Source organism: Clupea harengus, chromosome 10, assembly GCF_900700415.2.
Source record: "Clupea harengus chromosome 10, Ch_v2.0.2, whole genome shotgun sequence".
NCBI classification, from domain to species: Eukaryota; Metazoa; Chordata; class Actinopteri; order Clupeiformes; family Clupeidae; genus Clupea; species Clupea harengus.
The window spans coordinates 1980773-2008272 of record NC_045161.1 but is presented as its reverse complement, the minus strand read 5'-3'; the positions used below and the strand labels follow the sequence as shown (position 1 = coordinate 2008272).

The following is a 27500-nucleotide window of genomic DNA, read 5'->3' as shown; positions in this document are numbered from 1 at the left end:
CTGTTGACAATCAATTAGAGTGATTCTAATGGCCTTTTGCGCAAGGCCCTGCAAGCCTGGGACGCCAGAGTGAGATGTCTGTGTGTATCCAGGCTGGCTTAAGCGAGAGGCTTTGTGTGTAAATGCCTTAAAATACGCGTCTAATCCTCATAATTCTCATCGCGAGAGGGGCTGTCCAACCTTTTTCTTTGAATGAGCAGATGTCACAATGTATCCTCAGCTGCCGGAATCTATTACTGTAATGCGATTTTTTTTTCCTGAGCTGAGAGAGAGAGCGAGCGAGCATTTGGGCTTTGGCGTTGATCGTCTCTGCTTTTTTCCCCGGAAACAAATGTTAGCCGTGATGCTGCACGTTTTCGTAGCTTGCGTTCAAACGTCGACACTGCTCCACTGCCTCGATGTGCAAACACGGTTAATGGATATTGTTACATAGTCCTGGGTTCTGGTTGCTTCCTGCTTTGGTCTGTGCGGTTTTGCTATAGGTGGAGACTGGGCGTGGTCCTGTGATTACTGGGACCGGCCTACACGTATAAAAGCCACGCAGTTCCCAAGATGGACGCTCGCTCTCGCCTCGCAAAAAGAACAGACGCTGGCACACAACCTTTATTATAATCGATATACCGTTCCCTTGAACTCTCTGTTCTGACAAATATTCCGGGTATTGTTTCTTGTGACGTGGGTGGTTATTTTCGGCACTTTATTAGTGGTAGTTAGTTAGGGTAGGTAAATAAGTTGGACATCGGAAGACTCACTTTTTGTTTTGCCTGTCTCGTGAATTGTACGTCGGGCACGGGAGCCAGGCAAGTTCACACCACCAGCACAGTAAGCGTGAGGTTTTCTTTTTCCTTTTTTCCTGTCAGTCTTCTAACCACCTTGTTTGTCCGGGATTTTGGGGCTTTCTTTGATTGTAGTAAATGTATACTTTTGTAAACTAAACCCAACACTGTGGCTTCGTTTTGTTAGGGTCTCTGGTTTGGGGGGATTCGTAACAGATATGAACGTGGAACTAGAGGTGATCTTTGCAGATGTTAGAGTGAGTTGTTAATAACATGGTAATAAAGGCAGATATGTGTGTTTCTATTCTACTTCATAAGTGGTATAACAGCACAGCTAGATTGAACAGATAGATACACACCTCCTCTCAGCGTTCTCTCCATCTTTTGTCCTCTCTTTTGCCTGCTCTAGCACCCTCTCTTTGCTTCTTTTAGCCTCGTTTGCTCTTTTTGCCTCTCTTTCACCTTCACTCTTCTCTCTCTTTCACCTCTCCTTTTTAACTCATCCTCGTCTCTTTATTTCTCGTCCTCAGACCTCTCCTCCCCTTAATCCTTTGCTCTCTCTCTCCCTCTCTCTCTCTCTCTCTCTCTCTCTCTCTCTCTTCTAACATGTGTCATTCACTCGTGAGAGCTTAGTCTTCCAGACACTCGTGCATCTGGCCAATGTCACAGTGAGAGATGTCACTTGTGCATAATTGTCATTTGTGTGGGCTGCCTCTCCTCCGCCGAGAGAGGGGACCTTTCGACGGGTGAAGATAAGGGGAGCGGGGTGGGGTGGCGTGGGGTGGGGTGGGGGGGGGGGGCCAGGGTTAAGGAGAGGGCCACGGAGAAGAAGAGAAAAAGAAGACGAGACAGATGCCAGCCGTCAGACGAAGAGATGCGAGACCCTGCTGGTCTGTCATTCTCCGCAGAAAAGGGATGAGAAGAGAGAGTGAAAGCAAGGGAGGGAGGAGGGGAGACGAGAGGAGAGGAGAGGGGGATGAGAGGAGAGGGGGATGAGAGTAGAAAGTGGAGCCCTTGTGTAGCTGATTTATGTTTTATTCCATCATGTGCTCAAGATGTGATGCTGCACTGAGATGGGTTGATGCGCTTTATTTCAGCAGACGTAGGTAGTTGAATTAGGAAAATAAGGAACGTCTTGTACAGGAGTGTGTGTGTGTGTGTGTGTGAGAGAGAGAGAGAGAGAGAGTGTGTGTGTGTGTTAGAGAGAGAGTATGTGTGTGTGTGAGAGAGAGAGTGTGTGTGTGAGTGAGCGAGGGGGGGGGGGGTGGGGCGGGGGGTGGATGTGTGTGTATGTGCCTGTGTGTGAGTGTGTGAACATCCCCTTGAGAAAGTGTGCATGGGTGTCCCCACCCCAGCAGCGTGTGGATTTGCACCAGGGGGTTTCTCTGTGTTCCAGCCTCCCCTCCCCTCCTCCCTCCCCAGCCCCTGGCCTGTCCACTGGGGCCACCCCGTCCCACACAAAGCCCTCCTCACAGAGGCACACACTCTCTTGGAAATCCAGAATTACATGCCTGTCCAAAGTGGCGCACTCTCTCTTTCTCTCTTTCTCTCTCTCCTCTCTCTTTCTCTCTCTTACACACACACACACATACTCGCACAGACACACACACGCACGTACGCACGTACACACGTACGCACGTACGCACTCCACACACACGCACACACATGCACACACACACACACACACACACACACACACATACTCGCACAGACACACCACGCATGTACGCACACGCACTCACACACACACACGCACACACATGCACACACACACACACACACACACACAACACACACACCACTACTCGCACAGAACACACACACCCATGTACGGCACACGCACTCCACACAACACGCACACACACACACACACACACACAACACACACACACAACACACACACGCGCGCACACACACACACACCACACACACACACACACACACCGAGTCACATCAGCCACGAGGACACAATGTCCCCTGAAGAGAGCCTAAGCCTTCCTTGTCCATCTGGAATAGTGAGCAAGCTGGGCTGCAATAAAAATAGTCCAAATCTTCCAGAGCAAAAAAGAGCATGTGTATAAATGTTACTATCCTGATTATTTACTCTCCACTTTAGCCCTGTGTTTGAGCTTCTATTCCTCTGCCACTGAGAGTCCTAAATGGAACACGCCGGAGCAAGAACGTCTGGCAGGGGCCACCGGGGGCCACGGAGGCCAGCAAAATCACAAAAGCAAACAGAAATGATTAGTCCACTTCAGAGCGCAGGAGGACAGACTCTGGGGCTCGTCGGGAGATTGCACTTTCTGGGAAATTGAATATGATTTGCGTGTGTGTTTTGTGCTCAGATCTGATTGACTCCTGACATCAGATTAAACTTTTAAGGGCCGCTGTCTGTGCACGGGGTTTCACCCATGATGCCTTTCACCGCTCCCCTCACTCTACTGCCAACAAGAAACAGGAGGCCATGTATCTGTGTGTGGTGTGTGTGTGTGGTGTGTGTGTGGTGTGTGTGTGTGTGTGTGTGTGGTGTGTGTGTGTGTGTCTGTGTGTGTGTGTTGTCTGTCTGTCTGTGTTGTACTATGTCTGTGTACACATTGGAGTATTGTTTTCTGAGCTTTTTATATCCATATGTGTGGTTATGTGTTGCTAGTTTGTATGTGTTTGTGTGTGTTTTGTGTGTGTGTTTATTTGTCATTGATGGACAACTGATGGGGATTAATCTAATGACCATGTTTCTCGTCTCATATTTTCTAAACATTGCAGATTTTCATGCATTTCAAGGTGGCATTTCATTCTGTACTGGAGGAGTGCAGTGCATGTGTTTAAGAGTAGTGTTGTTGGTTTTGCTGCTATGTATATGCATATATGGGTGTTAATTGTATAGGTCAGCTTAGAAACAGAGTTTATTTTGTGTGTGTGTGTGTGGTGGGGTGGGGGGGGGGTCCTGCTGAGAAAGAATGGCTTTAGTGTGCATGTGGGTCTGTGTGCGTGTGTGTGTGTGTGTGTGTGCGTGTGTGTGTGTGTGTGTGTGTGCATGTGGGTCTGTGTGCGTGTTAAAGACAGAGCCAGGAAGAGAGAGAGAGAGAGTTGTTCTGTGTGATGTGATGGGTCAGCTGAGAGAGTGATGCTAGTGAGTGTGTGTGTGTGTGTGCACGCGTGCGCATGTGTGTGTGTGTGTGTGTGTGGGTCCAGCTGTGAGTGTGAAAGTGCCAGCTAGCCTCTCCAGCCTGCCAAGAGCTCTGAGGAAATACCACATTACAATCTATTTAGCACTCAGAACAACTTGAAAGACCTTGCAACTGTTGTGGTGTCTGAGAGGGAGGAGGGGAAAAGCAACTCTCTCTCTCTCTCTCTCACACACACACACACACACACACACACACACACACACACACACACACACACACACTCACACACACAACACACACACACACACACACACACACACACGCACACACCACAGTAAGGCCCATGATCCTCACAGCCTCAGCCTCAGTCTCTCCATATCAGCTATCCTAATGCTGCATGTTTCTGAAGACCTGCACGAGTGTTCCATTAGCATCAGAGGAGAACCACCTGTTCTCAGCACCAGGGGGGTGAGCCTCCATGCTCCCCTACCCCCCCACGGGTGTTTGTGCTCTCCAAACTGGCGCTCATATAAGGAGAAGGGAGTCTCGGCTCCAGTGCTCCGGTGCTCTGGGTTAGCCTCGCGCAGACAAACACAGAGGAGGGGAGCGCTGGCGTTCCAGAGCAGAGTTGGCCCGGTGGAGCACGCTCACACTCACACTCACACTCTCACGCTCACTCTCACTCTCACGCTCACACTCACACTCACACTCTCACGCTCCAGCTCACGCTCACTCTCACTCTCACGCTCACACTCACACTCACACTCTCACGCTCACTCTCACTCTCACGCTCACACTCACACTCACACTCTCACGCTCACTCTCACGCTCACGCTCACGCTCACTCTCACGCTCACTCTCACCTCACGCTCACACTCACGCTCACACTCACGCTCACGCTCACTCTCACTCTCACGCTCACTCTCACGCTTACTTTCACTCTCACGCTCACGCTCACACTCACACTTCCGCTCAAACTCACTCTCACTCTCACGCTCACGCTGACTCTCACGCTCACGCTCACTCTCACGCTCACTCTCACGTTCACGCTCACTCTGGACTCACACAGTGACTGGAGCACAGAGCAGCACAAGCCACATCTGTTTTAGATAGCAAGAGGAGCGAGGGAGAGAGGGAGGGAGAGAAGGAGAGAGAGAAGGAGGGAGAGAAGGAGGGAGGGAGAGAAGGAGAGAGAGAAGGAGGGAGACTGTGCCCTTGCCCAACATGATTGATGAAGAGAGCGTGCGAGTGTGTGTGTGTGTGTGTGTGTGTGTGTGTGTGTGTGTGTGTGTGTGTGTGTGTGTGTAAGGAAGGCTTTAAATGTTGCATGAAGGCTTAGGGAGGTGTGTGTGTGAGAGAGCGTGAGTCGGCATATGCTCCTTCTGGCTTGTGTACTGAGTTGTGTGTATGTGTGTGCATGTGTCTGTGTATATGTGTGTAAATATGCGCATATATTGCGTATGTATTATTTATCTGTATATGGGAGGGGGGGGAAGTATAATGGTGTTACTGTGTATGTAGAGGAGAGTGGGGTAAGTTGAGCCAGTGAGGAAGTTCACCTGTGTGTGTGTGTGTGTGTGTGTGTGTTGTGTGTGTGTGTGTGTGTGTGTGTGTGTGTGTGTGTGTGTGTGTGTGTGTGTGTGTGTGTGTGTGTGTGTGTGTGTGTGTGTGTGTGTGTGGTGTGTGTGTGTGTGTGTGTGTACTGTGTATGTAGAGGAGAGTGGGGTAAGTTGAGCCAGTGAGGAAGTTCACCCGCCACCTGACTCTGGGCAACCATACATAATTTTGTCTTGTGACCCTAAAATTTAGTTTTATTTTTAGTTTTTTTTGGCTCACATTCAAAAGTAATTGATCTCACTTTAAAACGTTTTGTCAGATATGTTGATGAACTGCAGTGTATAAACATGAGTGAACTAGCAGAAGTGTAGCTCTGGGTTGCTAGACTTTAAGCACCTTTCCCAAAAATGGCGGCTGTGGAGCCGAATGAGCCTTGTCAAATGTTTTGGGGTTTAAATTAGTGTTGCATCCTAACAATGATGTCACGTAATTACAGAAGAAAAACAGATAGTCTTCATAGTCATGTGTTTGTAGCCCTAGATTTTGTTTACCGTCTTGTGGATGACGTAGATGCATTTTAAAATAACATTTTCCATACACATGTGATATGTTGGTATTTATCTATGTTTATGGCTAAAATGTTTGCAGTTAAGCCAAACATACAGTTGAGAGTCTACACTGAACAAGAAAAGAGCCTAAGACTTCATGTCTTTTTCTTAGTCCAAGAGACTGGCAAACCATCTTCAGGTTTCAGAACTGTAGATACATTAGTTGTAATATGTATTTCATGAACACCAGAAGAATGGGGGATTTAAATCTTAGTAATTCAATTTAGAATTTTACTGTAAAATATGTTTAATACAATAAGTACAGTAGGTTACTGTTTTCTCTGATGGCTCAATTGACTTTGTCAGCTGTATCGACTTGTCTCTAATATGGGTCATGTTGAGCCACAAGAGCACTTTTTTGGGATGCCATATTTAGTTGTCTATTGGAGTTTGGCAGACTGCCAGAGTTTCAATTGATGGTACACATCCTGAACTTGTATGCAGTTTAAAATGTCTTAATGGATGTGCAGTTACATGTGTGTGTGCGTGTGAGTGTGTGTGTGTGTGTGTGTGTGTGTGTGTGTGTGTGTGTGTGTGAGTGTGAGTGTGAGTGTGAGTGTGTGTGTGTGTGTGTGTGTGCGTGGTGTGTGTGTGTGTGTGTGTGTGTGTGTGTGTGTGTGTGTGTGTGTGTGCGCTAGCACAGGGTTCCCACAGAGAAGAAGAAGACCATTGAGTGTGATGCATCCAACAGAAGTAGGGCACTTTCTTTTTTCACCCAGCCAGCAGCTTTGCTCTGGCTGCTTCATAATGCCTGTGTGTGTGGTGTGTGTGTGTGTGTGTGTGTGTGTGTGTGTGTGTGGTGTGTGTGTGTGTGTGTGGTGTGTGTGTGTGTGTGTGTGTGTGGTGGTGTGTCTGTGTGTGTGTGTGTCTGTGTGTGTGTGTGTCTGTGTCTGTGTGTGTGTGTGTGTCCCAGAAGCTTCGGCCTGACTGCTCCAGTAATGTGAGTCACACACACATGTGGCTAGAAGCAGCTCTAACCCAATCAGGCTGTGGGCCTCCATCTAATTCTATTCCTCTGGCTGTGGAGTTAGGCTGTGGCTTCTCACAGTCTCATCATTTTATTACAAATCAATTGTCCGGCAAACAACATCACCCCATCATGACAGTATTTCAAAAAGTTGCTAAACTGGTTTGACCTCAAATCTGTCTATTTGAGCGCGTGTGTGAGAGAGAGAGGGAGAGAACATGAGAGAAACAGAGCTGTGCAGAGATAGGGGATGGTCGACAAATCTCTCCTGTTGAAAAATGGAAACGTTGAACTTTTCAGTTTTTAAAAATGCACCAACACGTAGCTTCAAGGTTTACTCAAACCAGCCTTCTGCTCTTTTTGTATTTGCTGCCATCTCTCCTGAATTTGATCATGGGATGTTGAGCTTACAAATCAGAGTGTCTGCTGAATTACTGACCACCTTCAGAGCGTCTGCTGAATTACTGACCACCTTCAGAGCGTCTGCTGAATTACTGACCACCTTCAGAATCACTGACCACCTTCAGAGCGTCTGCAGAATTACTGACCACCTTCAGAGCGTCTGCTTAATCACTGACCACCTTCAGAGCGTCTGCTGAATAACTGACCACCTGCAGAATTACTGACCACCTTCAGAGCGTCTGCTGAATCACTGACCACCTCCAGAGTGTCTGCTGAATAACTGACCACCTTCAGAGCGTCTGTTGAATAACTGACCACCCCGGCGCTGCTGTTGCTCTCTAAAGTCACTGACACTTGTCGGGGTTCTCAGGGGCCTCGGGGGCCCCCGGAGTCACTGCCATCCTAGGATCCCGGCGGTCACTGGGCCCCTGCGACTAGCCCTCAAGTGCACTCTGCTGCCATTGGGAGATGACGATGATGAGGTGAGGGGGAGGAGACTGACACCAGTTGAAGAGGGCTCTCAAATGTAGCTTCTCCCTGCATAAAGCCTGCTTAATGCACTGAGATTTTCCTCTATTAATCCTATTAGGGACACCAAAACCAGCAGCCGAGAGCAAGTGAGCTTATGCTTATTGGAACACCGCCATTCCTCTATCTCCTACTGAAACACACACACACACACACACACACACACACACCACACACACACACACACACAGGAGTGACATTGACACACTCCAGACACACTGTACACACATTACAGACAAATATTACAGGTGAGGTGAGGACCTCGAGCCAAATATGCACTTACGCATAATAATGTCTTATCACGTTGAGAATGAACTAAATCTACATCTGTATTTCCAGCTTGAAACTGCATTGCACTCTTGACAAAAAGCCCGTGTAGACTTCTGACCCCAGGCCTGTGCCAGTCGATACGTGTTGTGCCTGATCAGCCTATAGGAAAGAAGTAAGTAGGTGTTAAGGATAAGCATTAGCATGAGCAGAGTGTCAGTCTCTCCCTCTCTCTCTTCCCCTCTATTGGCTGTAAGACTGTCAGGCTATCCGAGGTTAAGGCTAAGGGAGGCTCTAAGGACTTCACAGAAATGGCTTTTTGTCAGATTTAGCACTTAAATCTTCATTAAGGCACTCCACTGCCTTAAAGGCACCTCCACTGCTGGGCCTCGAGTCATTGTCCTGGCCCTGAACCAGGGAGGAGCTCAAGACCAGTTAAAGTGGGGGAAAGCGTATCTGTGTCTGTGTGTGAGTGTGTGTGTGTGTGTGTGTGTGAGGGGGGAGGGGTCACATCAGGTACTAGAAAGCCCTCTGGGGTCAGAGACTTTAGCTGTCTGAAGACCTGTTTACCCTGGCGATGTCACCGTGGACATCCAGCACACTGGTAGTTGTGGAATGAGACAGTGTGTGTGCCAGACTAGACGTCCCCACTGCAACCAGCCGGGTCCCCTGCGCAGTGATGGATGAGGAACCCTCTCCACTACCAATCCATCTCATCATTCTATCAGCCATTTGTCAAGTCCTCATGGGTTACTACCTCCACCCATTTCATTGGCAAGTCTAGTCGTCCCACACACTGGATATCGGTCTAGATTACAGCTGTGTTTGTTCTGCACTGTCAAGCAGATGTGCACAGAACTAGTTATATCTATTTGGTTATCTTTGATCATCTCATTTGTTTCATGAGATGTGGTTCCCCAGATAAGGAACAGCCCTGGCCTGTGGTGCAAGATCTACGTCTCTCAGTAGTAATTAGCAGGTAACCCCTGTGGGCCCCAATTCTGCCCCTTCCCACCTCACTTGACACCCCCCCACCCCAGCCAACCTTTCCCCCCATTCATCTTCATCTTCATGGGGTGGGGTAAGTGACATTGCAGCGGTTTGAATAATTGAAGATGTGCCTAATGATTTGGGTGCTCAGTAAACAAAGCACAGAGTACCACAGGTCAATGCCAGCGCGGTGTCGGTTGTCATGGTTGCGCTGATGTCATGGCTCTTGGGCTGCAGCTTTGTAACCCTTCACCACCCCAGCGACCGACAGACTCCAGCACGTCTGTGTGTGTGTGTGTGTGTGTGTGTGTGTGTGACTCAGCATCAGCTGTCATGTGCCTGGTCTGTTTCGTTCTCACACTTATAATCAACTTATGCCCATAGCTGCGGCAGTCCGGCGCAGAAAGACCAATTTGCAATTTGATTTGTTCTTCTTTTTTTTGCAGCAAATGGCAGCAGATTGTGCATACACACACACACACACTCACACACACACACACACTCACACACACACACACACACACACACACACACACACACACACACACATACCACCACAAATGCAGATCAGCTCCTGGTCTCTACTGTGCTGCTTTCGAATAACATTTGCAAGGGAGGCTCAGGTCGAGCAACTCAGAAAACCCCGTTTTCCTTCAATCTTGTATTTCTACCTCTCTTCTCTTCTCTGGCGGTGAACTTCTCCCTTCCCTCCCCTCTAATCTAATATCTGAAGATCACAAGTACATCACACTCTGGCTGGTCCAGCTGGGAGACAAACCAACCCTCTCTCACAGCTCTCACATGGGCGGAGACATGAGCTCCGTGCAGCCTAAAACAACCCTTCATTCCTCATCCTCACTTTCCATTAAGTGTTTCGTTGTTTGCATTCATGCACATTCATTCATCGTGGTATTCAAGCTCCTCCGGGCAGAAAAGTCTCTGAAACTCTGCCCAGTGACTGCTGTCCTGTCCAACAGGCTGATGTTGAGTGAAATAATGAGGTGTAAGAGTTTGGGAGTGTGTGCCTGTTCATATTGGGAGGTGGAGGCAGCGTGCTAAAATATGTCCCCCTTAATCAGTGCAACATGGCTTCCCGGTTTTTTGTGTGTGTGTTGATTGCTTTTTATCTTGGTCTCAGGCCTGTCAGAAAGATATCCAAATGCTCAATTAGTCATTCTGTTCACCCTCTACTTGCTTGGATATGATTAACCCTTTCCTCTCAGCCTCATATTCAGAGCTGAAATACTGTATGCAGTGTTGTGTCCCCTCTGTTCTCCCTTTGCCTTCTCCTCATGTCCCGTTCATGTCTCCTCTTGTCCCTTCTTGTCTCCTCTTGTCTCCTCTTGTCCCGTTCATGTCTCCTCTTGTCCCGTTCATGTCTCCTCTTGTCTCTCTGTCCCGTTCATGTCTCCTCTTGTCTCCTCTTGTCCTCTGTCTCCTCTTGCTTGTCCCGTTCATGTCTCCTCTTGTCTCCTCTTGTCTCCTCTTGTCCGTTCATGTCTCCTCTTGTCCGTTCATGTCTCCTCTTGTCTCCTCTTGTCCCGTTCATGTCTCCTCTTGTCCCGTCATGTCTCCTCTTGTCTCCTCTTGTCTCCTCTTGTCCCGTTCATGTCTCCTCATGTCCCCTCTTGTCCCGTTCATGTCTCCTCTTGTCCCATTCATGTCTCCTCTTGTCCCGCTCATGTCTCCTCTTGTCTCCCGTTCATGTTCTTCATTCCTGTGCTGTTAGAGGCTTGTTTGTGCAGCCCTTTAAATAGCCCCACCAGAAGGATTTCTTTCTGTTCTTCTTTCTTGTGTTGTGTCATTTTCATCCTCACTTGAATAACTTCATTTATACAACCAACACAATTGATCACGTGTGCACATTTCAAATAGGCTCACACCCTGGAGAACAACACTGCTTTATCACTCCGGTTTTGTCAAACACAAGAAATTGATTTGTTACCTGTAAAAAAAAAATATATATATATACATATTTTGTTAGCACAAAAGTCTCATAATTCATCAGTTTTTTTGTAGGAATTTGTAGAAATGAGGCTCTGGATGAGCCCATCTGGTTCACACATTGCGCTTCCTTCTCTCTCACATAAGTCCAGTCCAGACGCACTCAGCAATGTTGCCTGGCTTTATTTACATTGCATGACTGCAACAACTTGACTGCCGGACAGCTCCTCCATTGAAGATGCAAAGCCCTCCGATGTGTCTGATGCATTTTTGTGGCTTGGATGGTGTCGGTTGGCTATGTGCCTGCACCTCTGCCCTCTGAGAAAAAGCAAGTGTTTCATATTCTGCTGACTGTCTTGTGGTGAGTGACTGATCTCGCACGGCACGCAACTCGGCCCTGTCTCGCTCCTCGCTCTGCCTCTTCGGTTCTGTGTGCACAGCAAATATGGCCGCCAGCTCCTATGTCCTAAACTCTGTGGCTCCTGTTTGTTCACCTGGCGCCAAACACATACACACACACACACACACACACACACACACACACACACACGTCAGATGAGCATCCCACCTTCCAGCCCATCACCCCTGACAGTGTTTGGTCAGTGAAGGGAGTGCTGTTTCACTTGAACACAACCAATCCCCCCCCCACACACACACACACACACACACACACACACACACGCACACACCACCCGCACACACACACACACCACCCGCACACACACACACACACACACACACCACACACACACACACACACACGCACACACACACACACACACACACACACACACACACCACACACACACACACGCACACACCCACACACACACACACACACACACCCACACCCCCCCCCCACACACACACACACACACACACACACACCTCCCTTTGGGTATGGCTGGACTCAGCTGTGACTCTGTCAATACCCATTGACTTCAGCCACCCGCGTGCGTGTGTGTGTGTGTGTGTGTGTGTGTGCGTGTGTGTGTGTGTGCGTGTATGTGCTGCTCGACTGCTATTTCTTCCACCAACTACTTTTCAATTGTAAACTCCTACAAATTCTGGCTCACTCATCTCGAGTAGCTCTGGATTGCTGCTTTGCAACAAAAAAAAGTCATCACTGATGTCAGCCTAGAGTGTCAGCTCTCTTGCATATAGAGACCGAGTATGAGGCGCTTTTTGAAATATCACATGGCCCATTCTCTGTATTAATTAATAGTAAGTGTGTCAGAGTGAGGATTTTTGTATTGTTCTGTTGATTGCGGTATGGTTTGAAATTAGGGCTGAGGTTAGCTTTGTCTAATCTCTGTCTAGACCAGTATGCTGAAGGACAGTGGTATAAACCAGTGTAAAACCAGCTTTGTTCAAGAACAGATACTGCCCCAGGAGAACACAGGGAGATTTTTGGAACAATTACCCCATAACAGGTTATGCTCTGTATTTACACAAAATCTGCAGAGCCCGCTGTGTTGCATCTTGAATTGATTGTGGAGAACTCATTAATCATGCAGCTGACATTTCCACATCACAGAGTTTATGTGGAAAAGATTCCAGGGGTTGAAGAAGTTATTGTATTCCATCTTTCATGGTAGAAAGTTGTCTTCACACAAACTGTGTCCAGAGGTACGCACATGTGGGCCCTCTGTGGGTTCCCCCTGTGGTGTCCGTAGTACGAGCTGTTGTGGTCTTTGCCACAGTTCTTCAAAGTGGCGTTCTGCGTGTTTTTGACCTGACATCTGACGTCTCGATCGGTACGACGTAAAAGGAGAATGTTGAAGACTCTATTTGTTTGTGTGAGCCCATGTTACAATGGGAGCGTTGACTGAAACCTTTTAATATCCTCCACCTGTGTGTGCTTGTGCCTTGAACAACGAGACACAAAATGAAACGGCAGTTATTTCCACCGATGCGCTTACACTGCCCACCCCTCGGCTGGGCCATAAAGAGAGAGAGCACTGTGTGTGTGTGCATTCCCCATGCCCTTTGTTCTGCCTGTTTGGCCTGGCCAGCTGACCCGAGAAGAGCCTGGAGGTTGATGGGGTCAAACAGATGTGACGCTCTCCTCTTTTGAAGTTCTGCACAGCTCACAGCACAGGGCTGAGACTGTGGTCAATTATTAAATCTGAAGTGTAGTTCGTCTCTTAAGGCCTCAGTTATGGGTGATCTGGAAAATGGTAGAGATATGGGGTAGGTCACACGCTCTCTATATTTGAGACAAGCAAAGGCTAACTATCTTTGAATGGTTTTGAAGTATCTTTTAGAAAAGGTCGTCCGCATTCTAATTCTGACTTTTATTTCAATAATTCAAGAGTCTCTGCCTTCGGCAACATGTAATTGTCACGGCGTTTCTGCAACTCCTCAGTCTTGACTTTGACGGCTGAGGTCTCCGGAAATTTGCGTTGCATTCAAATGAAGCATGGAAAGATGCAAATCAAGGCAATTCCCCCCAACACACACTGCCACTAACACACTCCCGTTCCCCCCAACACACACTAACACACTCCCATTCCCCCCAACACACACTGCCACTAACACACTCCCGTTTCTTGACTCTATCAGTTGGTTCAGATTCCTCAGATTTGTGTAGTACATGGCGTGGCTTTGCCAGAAAGGACAGGCAACTCCCTATATGCACAGACCAGGTCTGGGTTGAGCAACCAATACGATATCATTATACCACATCATGTAGTCAGCACAACAGCAAGACTAAGTGATTTCAAGTCAAATGAAGCATCTTGTGTATAAATGTGTATGAATTGTATAAATTCTATCTGACCACCAATAGTCAGATGTACTTGGAGCACATGAAGAGCGTGCTTCTTTTTCAGGGGCCCTGTTTTAATTGGATAGGCTGATCAGAGATTTGTTTAGCTGGCACCTCCGAGTCATGCTGAGTTCTTGGGTTTCGTGGCCTTGGCATTTGTGCGTCGGGCACTAAGTTTTGCCAAGGTCAACCCGCTCGCTCGCTCAGTAATCCTGCCAGCCCTCCTATTTTCTGTGTCTGCCTCAGACCTAAAGAGATGACACCCCTGGTTTCTGATACTAATCCCCTTGGCCTGGCAAGGAACCCTGAAGGCATCCATTCATTACTGGAGCTTCAAACGAATCCTCCTCAGTCATGGGAGTCCCCCGCTTATCTGTTAGCGTTCGCTCGCTCGCTCCCGGGCCAGCACGCTTCCTCCATAGGAGCGCTTGTTCTGTTGCAAACCCTCCCTGTCCTGCAGCTTTGTGCTGTGCAGGCTGACACTTCTGAGATAGCTGGGGACAAAAAATTGTAGCCAAGACTCTGAGAGGACTATCAGCCCAGAACAATGGGCTGTTTTATAAAGGGGGTGATTCAGACACGGGGCAGTGGTGAGTGGGATGGCTCCAGTGCACATATCATGTCTGAAAGGTTTTTTTTTTTTTTAAGTTGTTATTTGGTTCATTTTGTTTCAACCAAGCTATCTTATCAAAAGCTGACTGATATTCAGCCTGCACCTGATCTCTGCCTCTGAGCTTGGTAATCACCCAAAGCTGTGGAACTGAGCAAGCATGTCATTTGAAACCCTGACTCAGAGCTGCTGAGATGCAGTCAGGAGAGAGTTAAGATACACACACCCCCCCCCCCCCCCCCACACACACACACACACACACACACACACTCTTTATCTGCTGGCTTGAATAATGCTGAGCCATGGTGCCCTGATGCCATGACAACCGATGAGCAGTTGGGAAATAAAACGAAGGCTCTGTGTGCTCTCCGAGCGCCCACTGAGGCAGCCGTGGGTGGGGGCTAAGAGAGGGGAGAGTTTGGGGCACAGCGAGGAAGAGAGGACCACAGAGAGGAAGTAAACACTGATAGAGCATCAGATGCACACAACAACCACAAGAAAGAAAAAAGAAAGAAAGACATAAGCCCAGAAGAAAAAAGAGAGAGAAAGAATGAAGGAACGCGTGCAAGGGAGAGCAAGAGAAATGGAAGCAGATTAAGCAGGCAGGCAGGGTGCAGGGAGGCTCGTTGTTACACCGTAGTATTGCATCAGTCCAGCAGGGATGCTCACATTGCAGGATGACATCACCAAGCCAGCGCTGCAAACAAACAGGAGCCCTGAGCAGACTGCCACCCTCTAAGACGGGTAGAGATAGGGCATGGGCGGGGGGGCAGACTGCCACCCTCTAAGACGGGTAGAGATAGGGCTGGGGGGGGGGGGGGCTGGGGGGGCAGACTGCCACCCTCTAAGACGGGTAGAGATAGGGCTGGGGGGGGGGGGGGCTGGGGGGGCAGACTGCCACCCTCTAAGACGGGTAGAGATAGGGCTGGGGGGGGGGGGGGCAGTGGCTATGTAGGAACAGCCGCCTCTCCAGCTGGCCCTATCAGAATTCTCCTGTCCCAAGCTGATGAGTTTACAGAGGCATGAAGGGAGGCAGGGTGGGGTGTGGGGGTGTTCTACTCTTTAACACTTCAGATCCACTAGGAAATCTATAAAGAGATGTATATAATATATAATATAATACTTATATTATATAATAAAACATATTATACTTAAATATTCAAGCAATACAGCAAGACAATCGGTCTTCTATAACGTCATCAGTAGTAAACAATACTCATGTGCTATAACATACTTGGCTGTGATTGGCCAGTGAGCCCAGTGCGAGACCATGGAGTAAGGTATCTTGCGCATGACAGGCAGACCCAGAGGGCAGGTGAAGATACAGACAGAAGCAGTCAAAATGAGATTTGTTGCCGCTCCTCTGGCGGCCCAGCGATGCGACGGTCCATCGGGATACCCCACCGGTTGACTACTGCAATGTAGTCTTTTCACGGGCCTTCCTAAAAAAAGACCATCAAACCGCTTCAGGTGAATACATTCTACTTTTCTTTTCTATGTTGATTTAGTTTCCTTTTTGAACTCTTTATTTGTCTATGCTCTTCGATCGGCTCACTTGTATAGCACTTTTATATACCAATGTGTATGAATTGCTATAGAAATAAGTCTGCCTTGCCTCTGGTGGCAGTGTTTGGAGATGGCCGTTGCACGTTCATTTAGCATAGCTGTGGGTCTTCGAGTAGTGTCTTAATGTCCATTTGTCTCTGCCTATCTCAGTATCTCTACTCTACTCCACAAAATCATACTTTTGTTGGTGGGTGAATACAAAACATGGCTGAACGCAGTGAGACGTGTTCCAGACAGTATGGCTAATCGTTTAACTCCAATCAGAGCGTACATTAGCCAAGACACATGACTCCCAATGAGTGCTGCCTTCTCCTCTTGTTCAAAGTGGTCCTGACCGGGGGGGGGGGGGGGGGGGGAAGCAGATGAAATCAAAGCATATGGGGAAACTCATGATCCTTTGACAGGGCCTTAAGCTAAATGCTCCTGATTGACTCGGTTCTGCCCATTTTATCTCTATACACCAAAGCAATTCACTGCAAAAATGATATGCACTCTTTCTGAAGTCATGACACAGATACAGTACATACCCACACTGGCATAGAGAGTGCAACACACACACTGACCTTTTCTTCTTTCTTAAGCAGCGTAGACTAGTGGACTGAGTGCCATTTAACCACATGCAGCATGCATAGGGCCCCTCCAGATGTCCTGTGAAGCAGTCAGCCCATGGGTTCTGCCTCAGAGAAGCGCCCTGTATGGCTTATGTGGGCACTTCTTATATCACATACCCAAAGAGAGACGACACCACTCTGATGAGCACTGCAAAAAAAGAAAAAGGTGACCCTCTTGTCATGACTAATTTACTATATATGCACAGAGGAGGATGTGGGCCGGGACAACCTGTGGCGAGCACCGGTTTAATCTCACACAATGACTTTAACAGGAAACTAATTATATTACTACTTTCAGATTTCAACACCTTCGTCGTCATGCATAATGTATAAGGACCAGTTCGAGGCATGTTATGTAAGAGTGCCTCTATTTTGTGAGTGTGTGTGTGTGTGCTCCAGTGTCTGAGTTTGGCTGGAAACCATAAAGCAGCCTATTCAACTCCACTGTGAAATTGTACTTTCCACTCTAGTTACTGCAGTCGCACAAAATGCTAGCAAAAAAAAAAAAACCTGGGTCTCCAGATAATCAGCTCAGAAATGGGACAGTGTCAGTGTGGTCAGTCACACAGAGCTTGTCATCGTCACATCAGCATTCAGCAGAGCACCACCCCTTCTATTCTCCAATCTACAGGTCTACACTCAGAGCGCGCCCATTTATTTATATATTTTCTCCCATAATTTTGACATTTTTTTCTATATTCGAGCATCGATTAGTTTGGTCTTGTAGCCAGGCAGATTAGCATCTCTACCCTGTGCATACTATATCTGACCTGTAAACATAAGGCAATTTGTGCTTCTGCGTGTAAGGAAAGCTTCAAAAAGTGATAAGCAGCGATCAACATAGGAGAGGACAGAGACAACAAGGGACTAGTTTTAGGTGAAGCACTGATTTATCTACATCAGGTCACACACGTCCCTATTGTCCTGTGGCGCAGGATAGTAGCCATGTTTGAGGATGGGGATGTAGGACCTGCAGCCTGAGATTAAAGATGACATATTTCTATGGATGAGGGATGGTATGACCATTTTTGTGGCAGAATGTTGACATTGGATCATGATTGAACACTGCTCCAAAGAGGTCAAATGAAGAAATATAAATGAGTTATTTGTGTAGCTATTACCTGATGAAAGTGACAGCCAGCTGTCAGAAAGAATACATCGGGGTTGCTGATTTCTTGAAATGAATCTATGTATGAGAGTGCAGATTCCAAACCTGTGTGCTGTGATTTATTTTCTCTACGAGCCACTGCATTTCTGCAGACGCTTGGTTCCCATGGTCACCACACCTACACTGGTGCCCCATGGCCCCTTAGGTAAGCTGAGCAAGCAATGAGCTGCCTCACTGTAGCAAATCACACTGAAAGATATCCACAATGCCAACTCTGATTAAGGGGAAATCTAGGTCAATTTAGGGTCATTTATGCAGTTTGCAAACAGTCACCAATGTAATTATGCGTATGTATTGTGTGGTGTGTGATGAATTTGATTTTTTCCGATTGCTGTGTCCCAAATACATACCGCACAGCAAATCATGTGTTTCCCATAGCGCTTAGGGATTATGGCTGGATAGCACATCAGCTTCCTCATCATTGTTAAGGGCCCATCTGTCCTCTAGGCCAGTCAGGCACACACACAGACAGCTGCAATTAAGCAAGTTTGACACACTTGACAGATAGACTCCATGTATCAGGCACAAGCCATCTGGGTATTTCTTCACTGAGTCTTCCTTGTGTTGCATTAAAGAGATTCATGCATTGTCATTGTCACCCACCTTCCACACGAATGTGGGGGGCGGGTGGGCTCTATTGACAGACAGGTCAAACAAATGAGCAGAGCGAGGACACGGGCAAGAGGGGTAGAGTAGGGTGGAGCGAAGAACAGATTGGTTGTCTGTTCAGTGATTGTTGTCTGAAACTGGCCACCAACCTACCTCTCCCATTTCAATTAATTTGCCATTAGTGGGGGACACAACCACCTCTGTTTCACTAGACAATTGTATGTAAATAGTTTGCATCATTTAAATATGATAATGCCTGGTTGTTGTTCAAAGTTGGAGGCTTTGAATTTTGAACCTGTTACTTGATGTGTTCATAGAAACTGGATTTGCAGTGTTCGCTAAGTGGGTGGACGGAGTGGAAGTCGTGTTCAGAATTTAGCAGAAGCCTCTTGCATATTATCTTCAGTCCTTCTGCTGTCCATCCCTTTGTCCCTCTTAGTAACTGTTCGGCCAATTGAATGTTAACTTCCGCTTTCGTTGCTTGCTCATTGGCTTGGTAGGAACACACGGCTTCTAAAAAAATGGAAATACAGACCCTTTGGCAACAGAGTTGAAGTAGCACCGGTGTTCCATTGGTTCCCAAATCTGGAGCCTGCGTGTTGCACAGTATCTAAGCTCAGCAAACGATCGCGAGGAGGGACATACCATTACAGGCTGAAATAGGGGGAATGATAAATGATGTCACTACATGCACAATGATATTGCTTCAATTCACCAACAAAATACTGGAAAATAACCCCCGTGTGTTATCATCTTTGTTATTGCCAACAGAAAGTCCAAGTGTTAGAAACTGCAGCTTGCTGTTCATGAGATATATTTTCCATGCATCGTTTTTGCATTCCGTTGCCCCTGTGTTTCTGTGAGAAAGTGGTTTATGCGAGATGATATGAAAGGTTGCTGCTTAGTCTTCGTGCACTTAAAATGATGACTACTGTTTCATCGCGAAAGAGCGGGGTAGATAGTAGAGCTGGCATCTACTTTCTGTTCTGTAGGACTGTTAATTTTTTATATATGCTTGAACAAGTCCCGCAAGAACAGTGAAGCCTGGTGCTTTGACATAGGCTACTCCACAGAAGGCTACATATGTATTCTGAAGCAGGGATTTCAGATCGCAGTTCAAGTTGAGTTGAGCAAACCACGGTAGCTTGTATAGATAGATAGCTGTATTAAATCAGTCAGAGGTTTTGTACGTTGGACATTCGTCCATGTCCTCGCTTTCTGATCATCCGGAAAGAAAGATATAAGCTTGTCATTTGACATCGAAGTCAGACAATGTACAATACAGTGTGGAATACGGAGAAAGAAGACAATGACTGGCGAGACGTGATGATGCCATACTCAACAGAATTAATCTTTTACATTGAAATGGACCAACCACCAGGTACTTTTGTGAATATATTGTATATTTCATTTTATTTTAAGTATCATGTGTTGTCTTAAGATTCACCGCTGCAAACTTTTAGACATAGCCTACGCTTGGGTCCGTGCAGGCAGCAGGAAGGGGGTTCACAGAGCTGCAGCCCATAGTCTACTGTCTATTCTACAATACTGCTAGCAGTATTTTTCCAGTAGCAGAAAAGTGAATGACCCGATAATGTTAAGACTCAGCCTCAGCTTTCGTTCATCTTTTTCCACATATATGCTGGCTGCCGCTAACCAGGTTAGCGTCACCCCCAGTCCGTGTAAAATCCTCACTTTCAAGGATGCTCTATTATCATGTTTAGCGTTGACATTGTCCGTTTTACTTTGGTGAAGTGTTACACTTACACCTTGATGTAGCTCGAGGTGATGATGGCATAGCCAACTATCGGTGATTCAGAAGTTGGATGTAAGTAGCACTATAGGCTATAACCAGAATGCCAGAGACATTATAGAAGCGCTAACTTGGAAGCAAGCATCTGCAATTGACACATTATTCTGTCATAAGAACGATACTGTGTGTCGAAGTGTCATATTAAACTCAACTTTTAAAATACTATCTAGTAGGTTTCCTTTTGTATAGAAGTAGTCTTCTCTGGGATATAACGAATAGGAAAAGATCGGGTTGCCTGTAGTTCTGTAGTTGCCTTTATGCCTGTCTTGGCTTTGTCGAAAATATCGGACAGTTTTCTGCATATGCTTTCACACGGAAAAGCACCAATCAGGCAGACTTTTAGGAGGCATAATGTCAGTTCATTCATTCATTCATTTATTTAAGCAGGTCCCCTGACGTAGCACAGTGGCACAGTGGCCGGCTAGTGGCTTTGTTCTCCCCTAATATGTCCTATCCCGTATTCGCCTGTTGCACACAGAAAAACCTTTGCGCTGTCTTTAATTCATACTATTGTAATCGTCATATTTTGTCACTTTCCCGAAATGAATGCCGAACGAATGAATGCCGGGGGATTGAGAGAGGTTAGCGATGGGTCGTGTAAGTAGAAAATAACCCTCTGTTGATAGCACCTGATTTTGTCCTGTTTAAACATTTCCATTAACGTTAGCTTGACGCATTCATCCTAAGAACTTGATCTGTTCGCAGAGAATTTTAAAGTATCATATTAACCCCCCTCCGCCTGTCCAATTAATGTCGCAGCTGTAAAAGAGTGCAATAATAACTGTAGCCCGCAGCTGTTGTTATTCAGTTTTTTCGCTATATCCGTCATGTTCTTGTTACAGCTGTTGTAGAAAGTAACCTTTTGCTGTAGGCCAGTCGGATGGTTGGTAGCCTACTGAGCAATCGGGAGTCCGCATTTTACATGCACTCAATGGTACATCTTCAAAAGGCTTCCTTGCTGAAGGTTTTTTTTCACGTTGATGTCTGTAGAAATGCCTATGTCGTCAGTAATGGGGTGACTTTTTTTCTTTCTTTTTGTCAGTAGTCTTTCAGGGTGATGTCATTGGCTAGAGAGTCTTTGTGTAGGAGGCATCTAGACATGACAAAGGATAATTACTCCAGAGCTTTAGCTGTCCCATAAATGAGCGATGCAAGACCGGTTTATATGTGTGCATATATGCATTTCTGCAAGGAAAGATATTCACATCTTTAGGCTCTATAGACCCACTGAGTGCATGTCATGCCTTAGATGCACCAGCAGAGAAATGCTTGGCAGAGAAATGTCACATATCAAGTTTTGAAAAAAACCTAATGTAGCAGCTTGAACGGTGATATTAAATAAGAAAGTGGTGTGTCTAGATTATATGTTACAACGCATGATGTAATGTTCGAAATATTGACACGTGAAACACTGTGTCAGTGTCATAATCATTGTCTCTTTGCGAAGGGATCTTGTGTGGCTTGGAAAAGTCTGGAAAAAAAACTTTCAGGTTTTGGATGTGCTCCCACAGTTTCCTCAGCACTGAACACCACCCATGGCCCTTCCTCTGCCTGGCCTGCGTGTTCAGGGTGCACACTGCTGGCCAGGGAGCAGAACGCGCCGTAAGGTGCTGTGCTAGGGGGCAGGTGCTCAGGCAGCGCAGGGGGCTCTGGTGGGGGTACGACACACACACACACACACAGTAAGGCAGGAGAGTCAGGCAGGATTGGCAACAACATTGGGCGTCACACGTGAGTGTGCTTAAAGGTTTTTATGAAGTGGACGGATAAAGATCTTGCATTTCTTATTCTTTTGAATGTACACTTATTCATTTTCATACCCCTGTTATTTCCTTCTCACACACACGGGCACGCACAAGCCTGCGTGTCCAAACCAGCGTTATTGTGTTATCTCGGCATCTACTCCGCCACCCATTCATAATATCAAGCCAGCTAGGCTGGAGGACACCGAACCATCTGCCTAGAGGGAGAGATTGAGTGATTTGAGCTTGGAAGAGAGGGAGAGAATGAAAGAGAAAGAGGATGACCATCCCTGCAGATGTACATCAGAATATTTATTAAGCAGGAGTTGAGATGAGCAGGCTAAAGGTACTTGTTATGCTTGAGCACATTGGTCAATGCGCAGACCAACTGTGACTTCAATTCAGTTGACATAACCTTTTATACTATTATTTGACTCACTGCACTCTCCTCTTAAACGATAGTGTCACTGCAGAGACAAATAACATCTAAACTGCTGGAAGCAGGGATGAAGAGGTCATGTTCCTAATATAGCACAGTGAAATATGACATTACAGTTCAACTGCATCACCAATAAGTGAGCGGTCAATGTTGTGAAATGCGTCAGTCATGTGACCAGCCCAAAGTACACCAAAGTACACCAAGCACCAGCCAAAATTACATTACTTTGGCGCGAGCCACCATGTGCAAGCATAAACTCCTGTAAGTGTGTGTTGTGCGTGCGTATGCGTGCATATTAGTGTGTCTTCCGCGTGGTGGCTTTGTTTGCATGGCATTGGTACGAGACACAGAGGTGTTGTAACTGCCCCAGGGGAAAGTTGGTCTGGGAGCGTGCCCACCAGGCGGTTACTCCCAGTAGCCTGTGTGTGTGTGTGTGTGTGTGTGTGTGTGTGTGTGTGTTGTGTGTGTGTGTGTGTGTGTGTGTGTGTGTGTGTGTGTGTGTGTGTGTGTGTGTGTGAAACGGGGGCCGTGCTGGAGGAGGGGGTGGGTGGTCGCGGTGGTGCTCATAGGAGCAATGGGCTGAACCTCTACCAAAGAATTCCACTACATTTGTGGAAAACTTCAAATCTATTTTCATCCCCAGTGCTAAAATTGGGACATGATGGACTGTGATGTCATGGACTGAGTGTTCTTAAGGCTCATTTGTGCGGTGAAAACGTCTCGTGTCTTTGGTGCTATGTCTTTGTCCAGTCAGGAGAGACACTGCGTCTCTGAGCCAGTCAAGGCTTTGTGGTCTATACAGTGCTCAGGCTTCACATCTACATAGGTAGAGAGAGAGGTGTGTGTGTGTGTGTGTGTGTGTGTGTGTGTGTGTGTGTGTGTGTGTGTGTGTGTGTGTGTGTGTGTGTGTGTGTGTGTGTGTGTGTGTGTGTGTGTGTGTGTGTGTGTGTGTGTGTGTGTGTGTGTGTGTGTGTTGTCTGCCTTGTGGCTCTTGGTGTCATGGTTATAGGACGAGTAGTTTGGACGTGTCTCTCGTTCGTTCTGTCATTGCCACTGGCCCCGACCCCCACACTCCCTCTGTCTCCACTGCCCAAGCTCTTACTGGACGCATGGTGGCTTTGGAAGTACATGAAATACATGAATCTTTCTCTTTCTTTCTTCCTTTCTTTCTTTCTTTCTTTCTTTCTTTCTGTCTTTCTCTCCAATCCATCATCTAGTGTGGCTGCATGCTACCTGTCCTTTAGTGCACGCAATCCATGCCTTCGTTTGGTCTCCCTTCTTTCACAGTAGGAAATGTTTCAGTCTTGCCGTGGCGTGTGCGTGGCGTGTGTGTGTGTGTGTTTATGTTTATGTTTCTAAGGCACGCACTCATTTGGGGGAAACGTAGCCGTGAGGCAGGGGGGCTTTTCCGTAGACAAAGATGTGAGCTTTATCTCCGTTCCTGCTCAGGTGTGTGAGACGGACGGAGGGACGGAGGGAGGGACGGAGGGAGGGAGAAAGAGGCTGCGATCTCTCTCCTTTGGCTCCGTGCAGACTCACTGACTTGATGTATGATGATGCTGCTGGTGGAGAGGGGGATAGTGGGAGGGGTATATCCTCCCCCCATGCACCATTCCCAGAGGATTTCTCTCTTTCTCTCCCTCCCTCCCTCCCTCCCTCCCTCCTTCTCCCTTTCTTTTCTCTGCGTCGTCAGAGACAGAGGTGTGTGTGTGTGGCCACCTCCTCTGCGCTCCCATTGGCCGGTTGTCTCTCCATTCAGAGCGGTGCAGGAGGGAGCAGCGCAGGCAGATTTAGCTTCTGAGCGTCTCGTCCTCGGCCCTCAGTCTCACACAGGCAACCGAAGAGAGAGGAACGGAGGGGGAGAGAGAGCGAGAGAGAGGGGGAGAGAGAAAGAGAGAGAGAGGGAAAGAGAAAGAGAGAGAGAGAGAGAGGAGTGGAGTGGATTACAGACGGACAACAGGCAGGAAGTCCACATGCAGCTGAAAGAGAGTCCAGAAGAGGATGGTAGGACTGACATTGTTTTCTTTCTTTCTTCCTCTCTTCTTTCCTTCCCCTCCCTCTCTCTCTCTCTTTCTTTGTTACTTTCCTCCTCCTCTCTTTTCTTCTCTCGTGTTATTTTTCCCTTATTGTCTTTCCTCTCCTCTTTTGGCTGTTTTATCTTATTGGGATTTTGTGCAAAGAAGGACTTGAGCTGTTGGACATGTCCAGCCATGTCCAGCCAAGTCAGTGAAGAGTGTGTGTGTGTGTGTGTGTGTGTGTGCGCCTAGTTGCGTGCATGTCTGTGAAGCCTCAGGCATGCAGTCAGTCTGGATACATCTGTTTAGCGTGAATTAAACCTGGCTAAATGCTGGGCTTGAGCGTGTGTGTGTGTGTGTGTGTGTGTGTGTGTGTGTGTGATGTGTTGACATGGTGTGTGTGTTGTGTTGACATGGTGTGTGTGTGTGTTGTGTGAGAGTTTGTGCATGCTCCGCTCCGCTCCGGCTGTGGTTTCAGTCACTTCTCCTGATCTCTAGTGCCTGTAGTGAGAGGGAGTAGACCCACGGGGTCGGGGGGTGATCAGATTCCTGCTCCTCTGGGTCCGAGAGCCCGTCTCGTCGATGCTCTCAGCAGGAGAGGCAGCAGGAGCTGTATCAAGCATCTGTACAGGGGCTGTATCAAGCGTCAGGGGCTGGATCAAGCGTCTGTACAGGGGCTGTATCAAGCGTCTGTACAGGGACTGTATCAAGCGTCTGTACAGGGACTGTATCAAGCGTCTGTACAGGGGCTGTATCAATCGTCTGTACAAGGGCTGTATCAATCGTCTGTACAGGGGCTGTATCAAGCGTCTGTACAGGGGCTGTATCAAGCGTCAGGGACTGTATCAAGCGTCAGGGGCTGTATCAAGCGTCTGCTGTGTCCCTATTCCCCATGTGTTCATCTTCTCACCACACTTCGCATATTTAGAGCCATTCCATGAATTTCAAGTTTCCTGAATGCATTCCAAGTGTAATTTCTGTAATTATTATGCTAATACATGACGTCCTGTTCATGTGTACATCTGCCTGCACTGTCATGCGGGCCGGCATCCGTAGGGATTTAAAGGGACGGGGTCTTTTTATAATGCTTTTTTAATGTGGGCCAGCTTGGGACACACAAACACACACACACACACACACACACACACACACACACACACACACACACACACTGGTGAATGTTGAATGCCGCTCTCATTCCCCTCTGCCACACGTCCTTTCTCATGCTAATATCCATTTAGTGAGGCGTCCTAATTTGTCTGCACGCTTCGGGTCGCGCGGGTGTGCGTCAGGGTAGGGGACACGGGGGGGCGGGGGGGGTGGTGAGGGGACCCAGGCTAGAGGTGGTGTCGTCTGGTTTGGACAGCTGGAGGGGGGGGGGGGGGGGGGGAAATCACCCCTTCCCCTCATGTCATTGGAGTTTGAGAGCATCTGACTCGGAACTATTCCCTGTGTCAGCTCTGGCCGAGATTGCCATGATTGTAAAAATCACCCTGCTTTTTCAGTCAGGAAAGATGCAGATGTGGTGTGCTGTATGCTGGAGGTTGCCAGTTATGAAGCATTGTGTGGAGAGGAGAGGAGAGGAGAGGTAGAGAAAAAGAGAGGGAGGGAGAGCGCAGTTGTGCCGGGGTTCCTTTGTTCTGCGCTGGTCTCCTGCATGATGTTCTAGCACAGCGTAGCACTCTCGCTCTGTCTCCTCCCTCTCTCTCTCTCTCTCTCTCTCTCTCTCTCTCTCTCTTCTGTCCATATCTCTTATCTCATAGACAGCTGAGTGGGAGTGTCCTGTCCAGCCCACACTCAGGTGCTGTGGATCTCCTTGGGCAGACTCAATGTCCCTGGTTCCTCTACAGTGGTACTGGTGCTGAGTCTGTTAGTTAGTGTATGGAGCTCAAGCAACATCACTGTCTAATGTCCCTATTGGCCATGATGGCCCAGTGTGTTGGTGTCTGTCACTGTGAATGCTTGATGTGGAGGAATGGATAGATGGATAGATGGCTGTGTGTATGAGATGAGTGGGGGGAGGGAGGTGTTGTGTAAACAAAGGCGTGTGTGTGTGTGTGTGTGTGTGTGTGTGTGTGTGTGTGCGTGGTTGAGGGGGTTAATTGTTTTGTTGTAGCTCCTTTGTGTTTAGCTGGTGAACGCTAGGGTGGTCTACGCTACTGACAGCAAAAGGAGCGTGTTTCCTGTCTTCCACTTCACTCATCCCTTTTATCCTTCTACTCTCCTGTGATCTGTCACTCCTCCCCTCTCCTCTCTCCTTCCTCATTACCTTCCTCCTCTCCTCTCCTCTCCTCTCTTCCATCCTGCCATCTGGTTGGTTGATGTGTTGTTCAACACAGAGAGATATGACGTTACCGTTACGAACCGTTGGACAAGAATTGAGGTCTTAGCCCCACCGTCCCTGCACCTGCCTTTTAACTTCTCCATACAAGAGCAGAGAGAGAGAGAGAGAGAGAGACAGCTCCTATCTATCTGTTGGAAAGAGAGAAGGAGGGAGAGAGGAGAAGGAGAGAGAGAAGGAGAGGGGAGTTCAGCTCCTATCTATCTGTTGGAATGAGAGAAGGAGAGAGAGAGGGAGAGAGGAGAAGGAGAGAGGGAGTTCAGTTCCTATCTATCTGTTGGAATGAGAGAAGGAGAGAGGGAGAAGGAGAGAGGGAGGAGGAGGAGGAGGAGAAGGAGGGGGAAGCCCACGCAGGCATTTCCCTTTTCTCTTGGCAGGCTGCTGCTCTGCTCTGCTCTGCTCCTGAGCTGCTCAATGGGGCTTTGTGACGAAGTGAAATACATCAACCCTCTCTCTCTGTGTGTGTGTGTGTGTGTGTGTGTGTGTGTGTGTGTGTGTGTGTGTGTGTGTGTGTGTGTGTAATTACACATGCATAGTGCGCAAGAAGAGTGTACTTAGGGTTTGGATATTTCTTCGCATAGGCACTTGTTGCCTGACCCCCACCTCTCCTCCCCCCCCCCCCCCCCCCCCCCCGATCTCTCTCAGCTAA

General features: G+C 47.7%; 1 protein-coding gene across 3 annotated transcripts in view; it reads left to right on the top strand.

The window, feature by feature from the left end:
* The window catches only part of pik3r3b (phosphoinositide-3-kinase, regulatory subunit 3b (gamma)), a 143917-nt gene that overhangs the window by 104090 nt on the left and 12327 nt on the right, over window positions 1-27500 (top strand). The window contains exon 1 of one of the 3 annotated variants that reach the window (XM_031574963.2): window positions 19611-19882. The exons of 1 other annotated variant lie outside the window; for it this stretch is intronic. In XM_031574963.2, the coding sequence (XP_031430823.1) occupies window positions 19774-19882 (109 nt within the window). In that variant the 5' untranslated portion in view covers window positions 19611-19773. Of the gene's footprint in view, window positions 1-19610; window positions 19883-24364; window positions 24500-27500 lie in introns of those variants that run through there. One more of the 3 variants, XM_012842168.3, reaches the window with a different exon arrangement.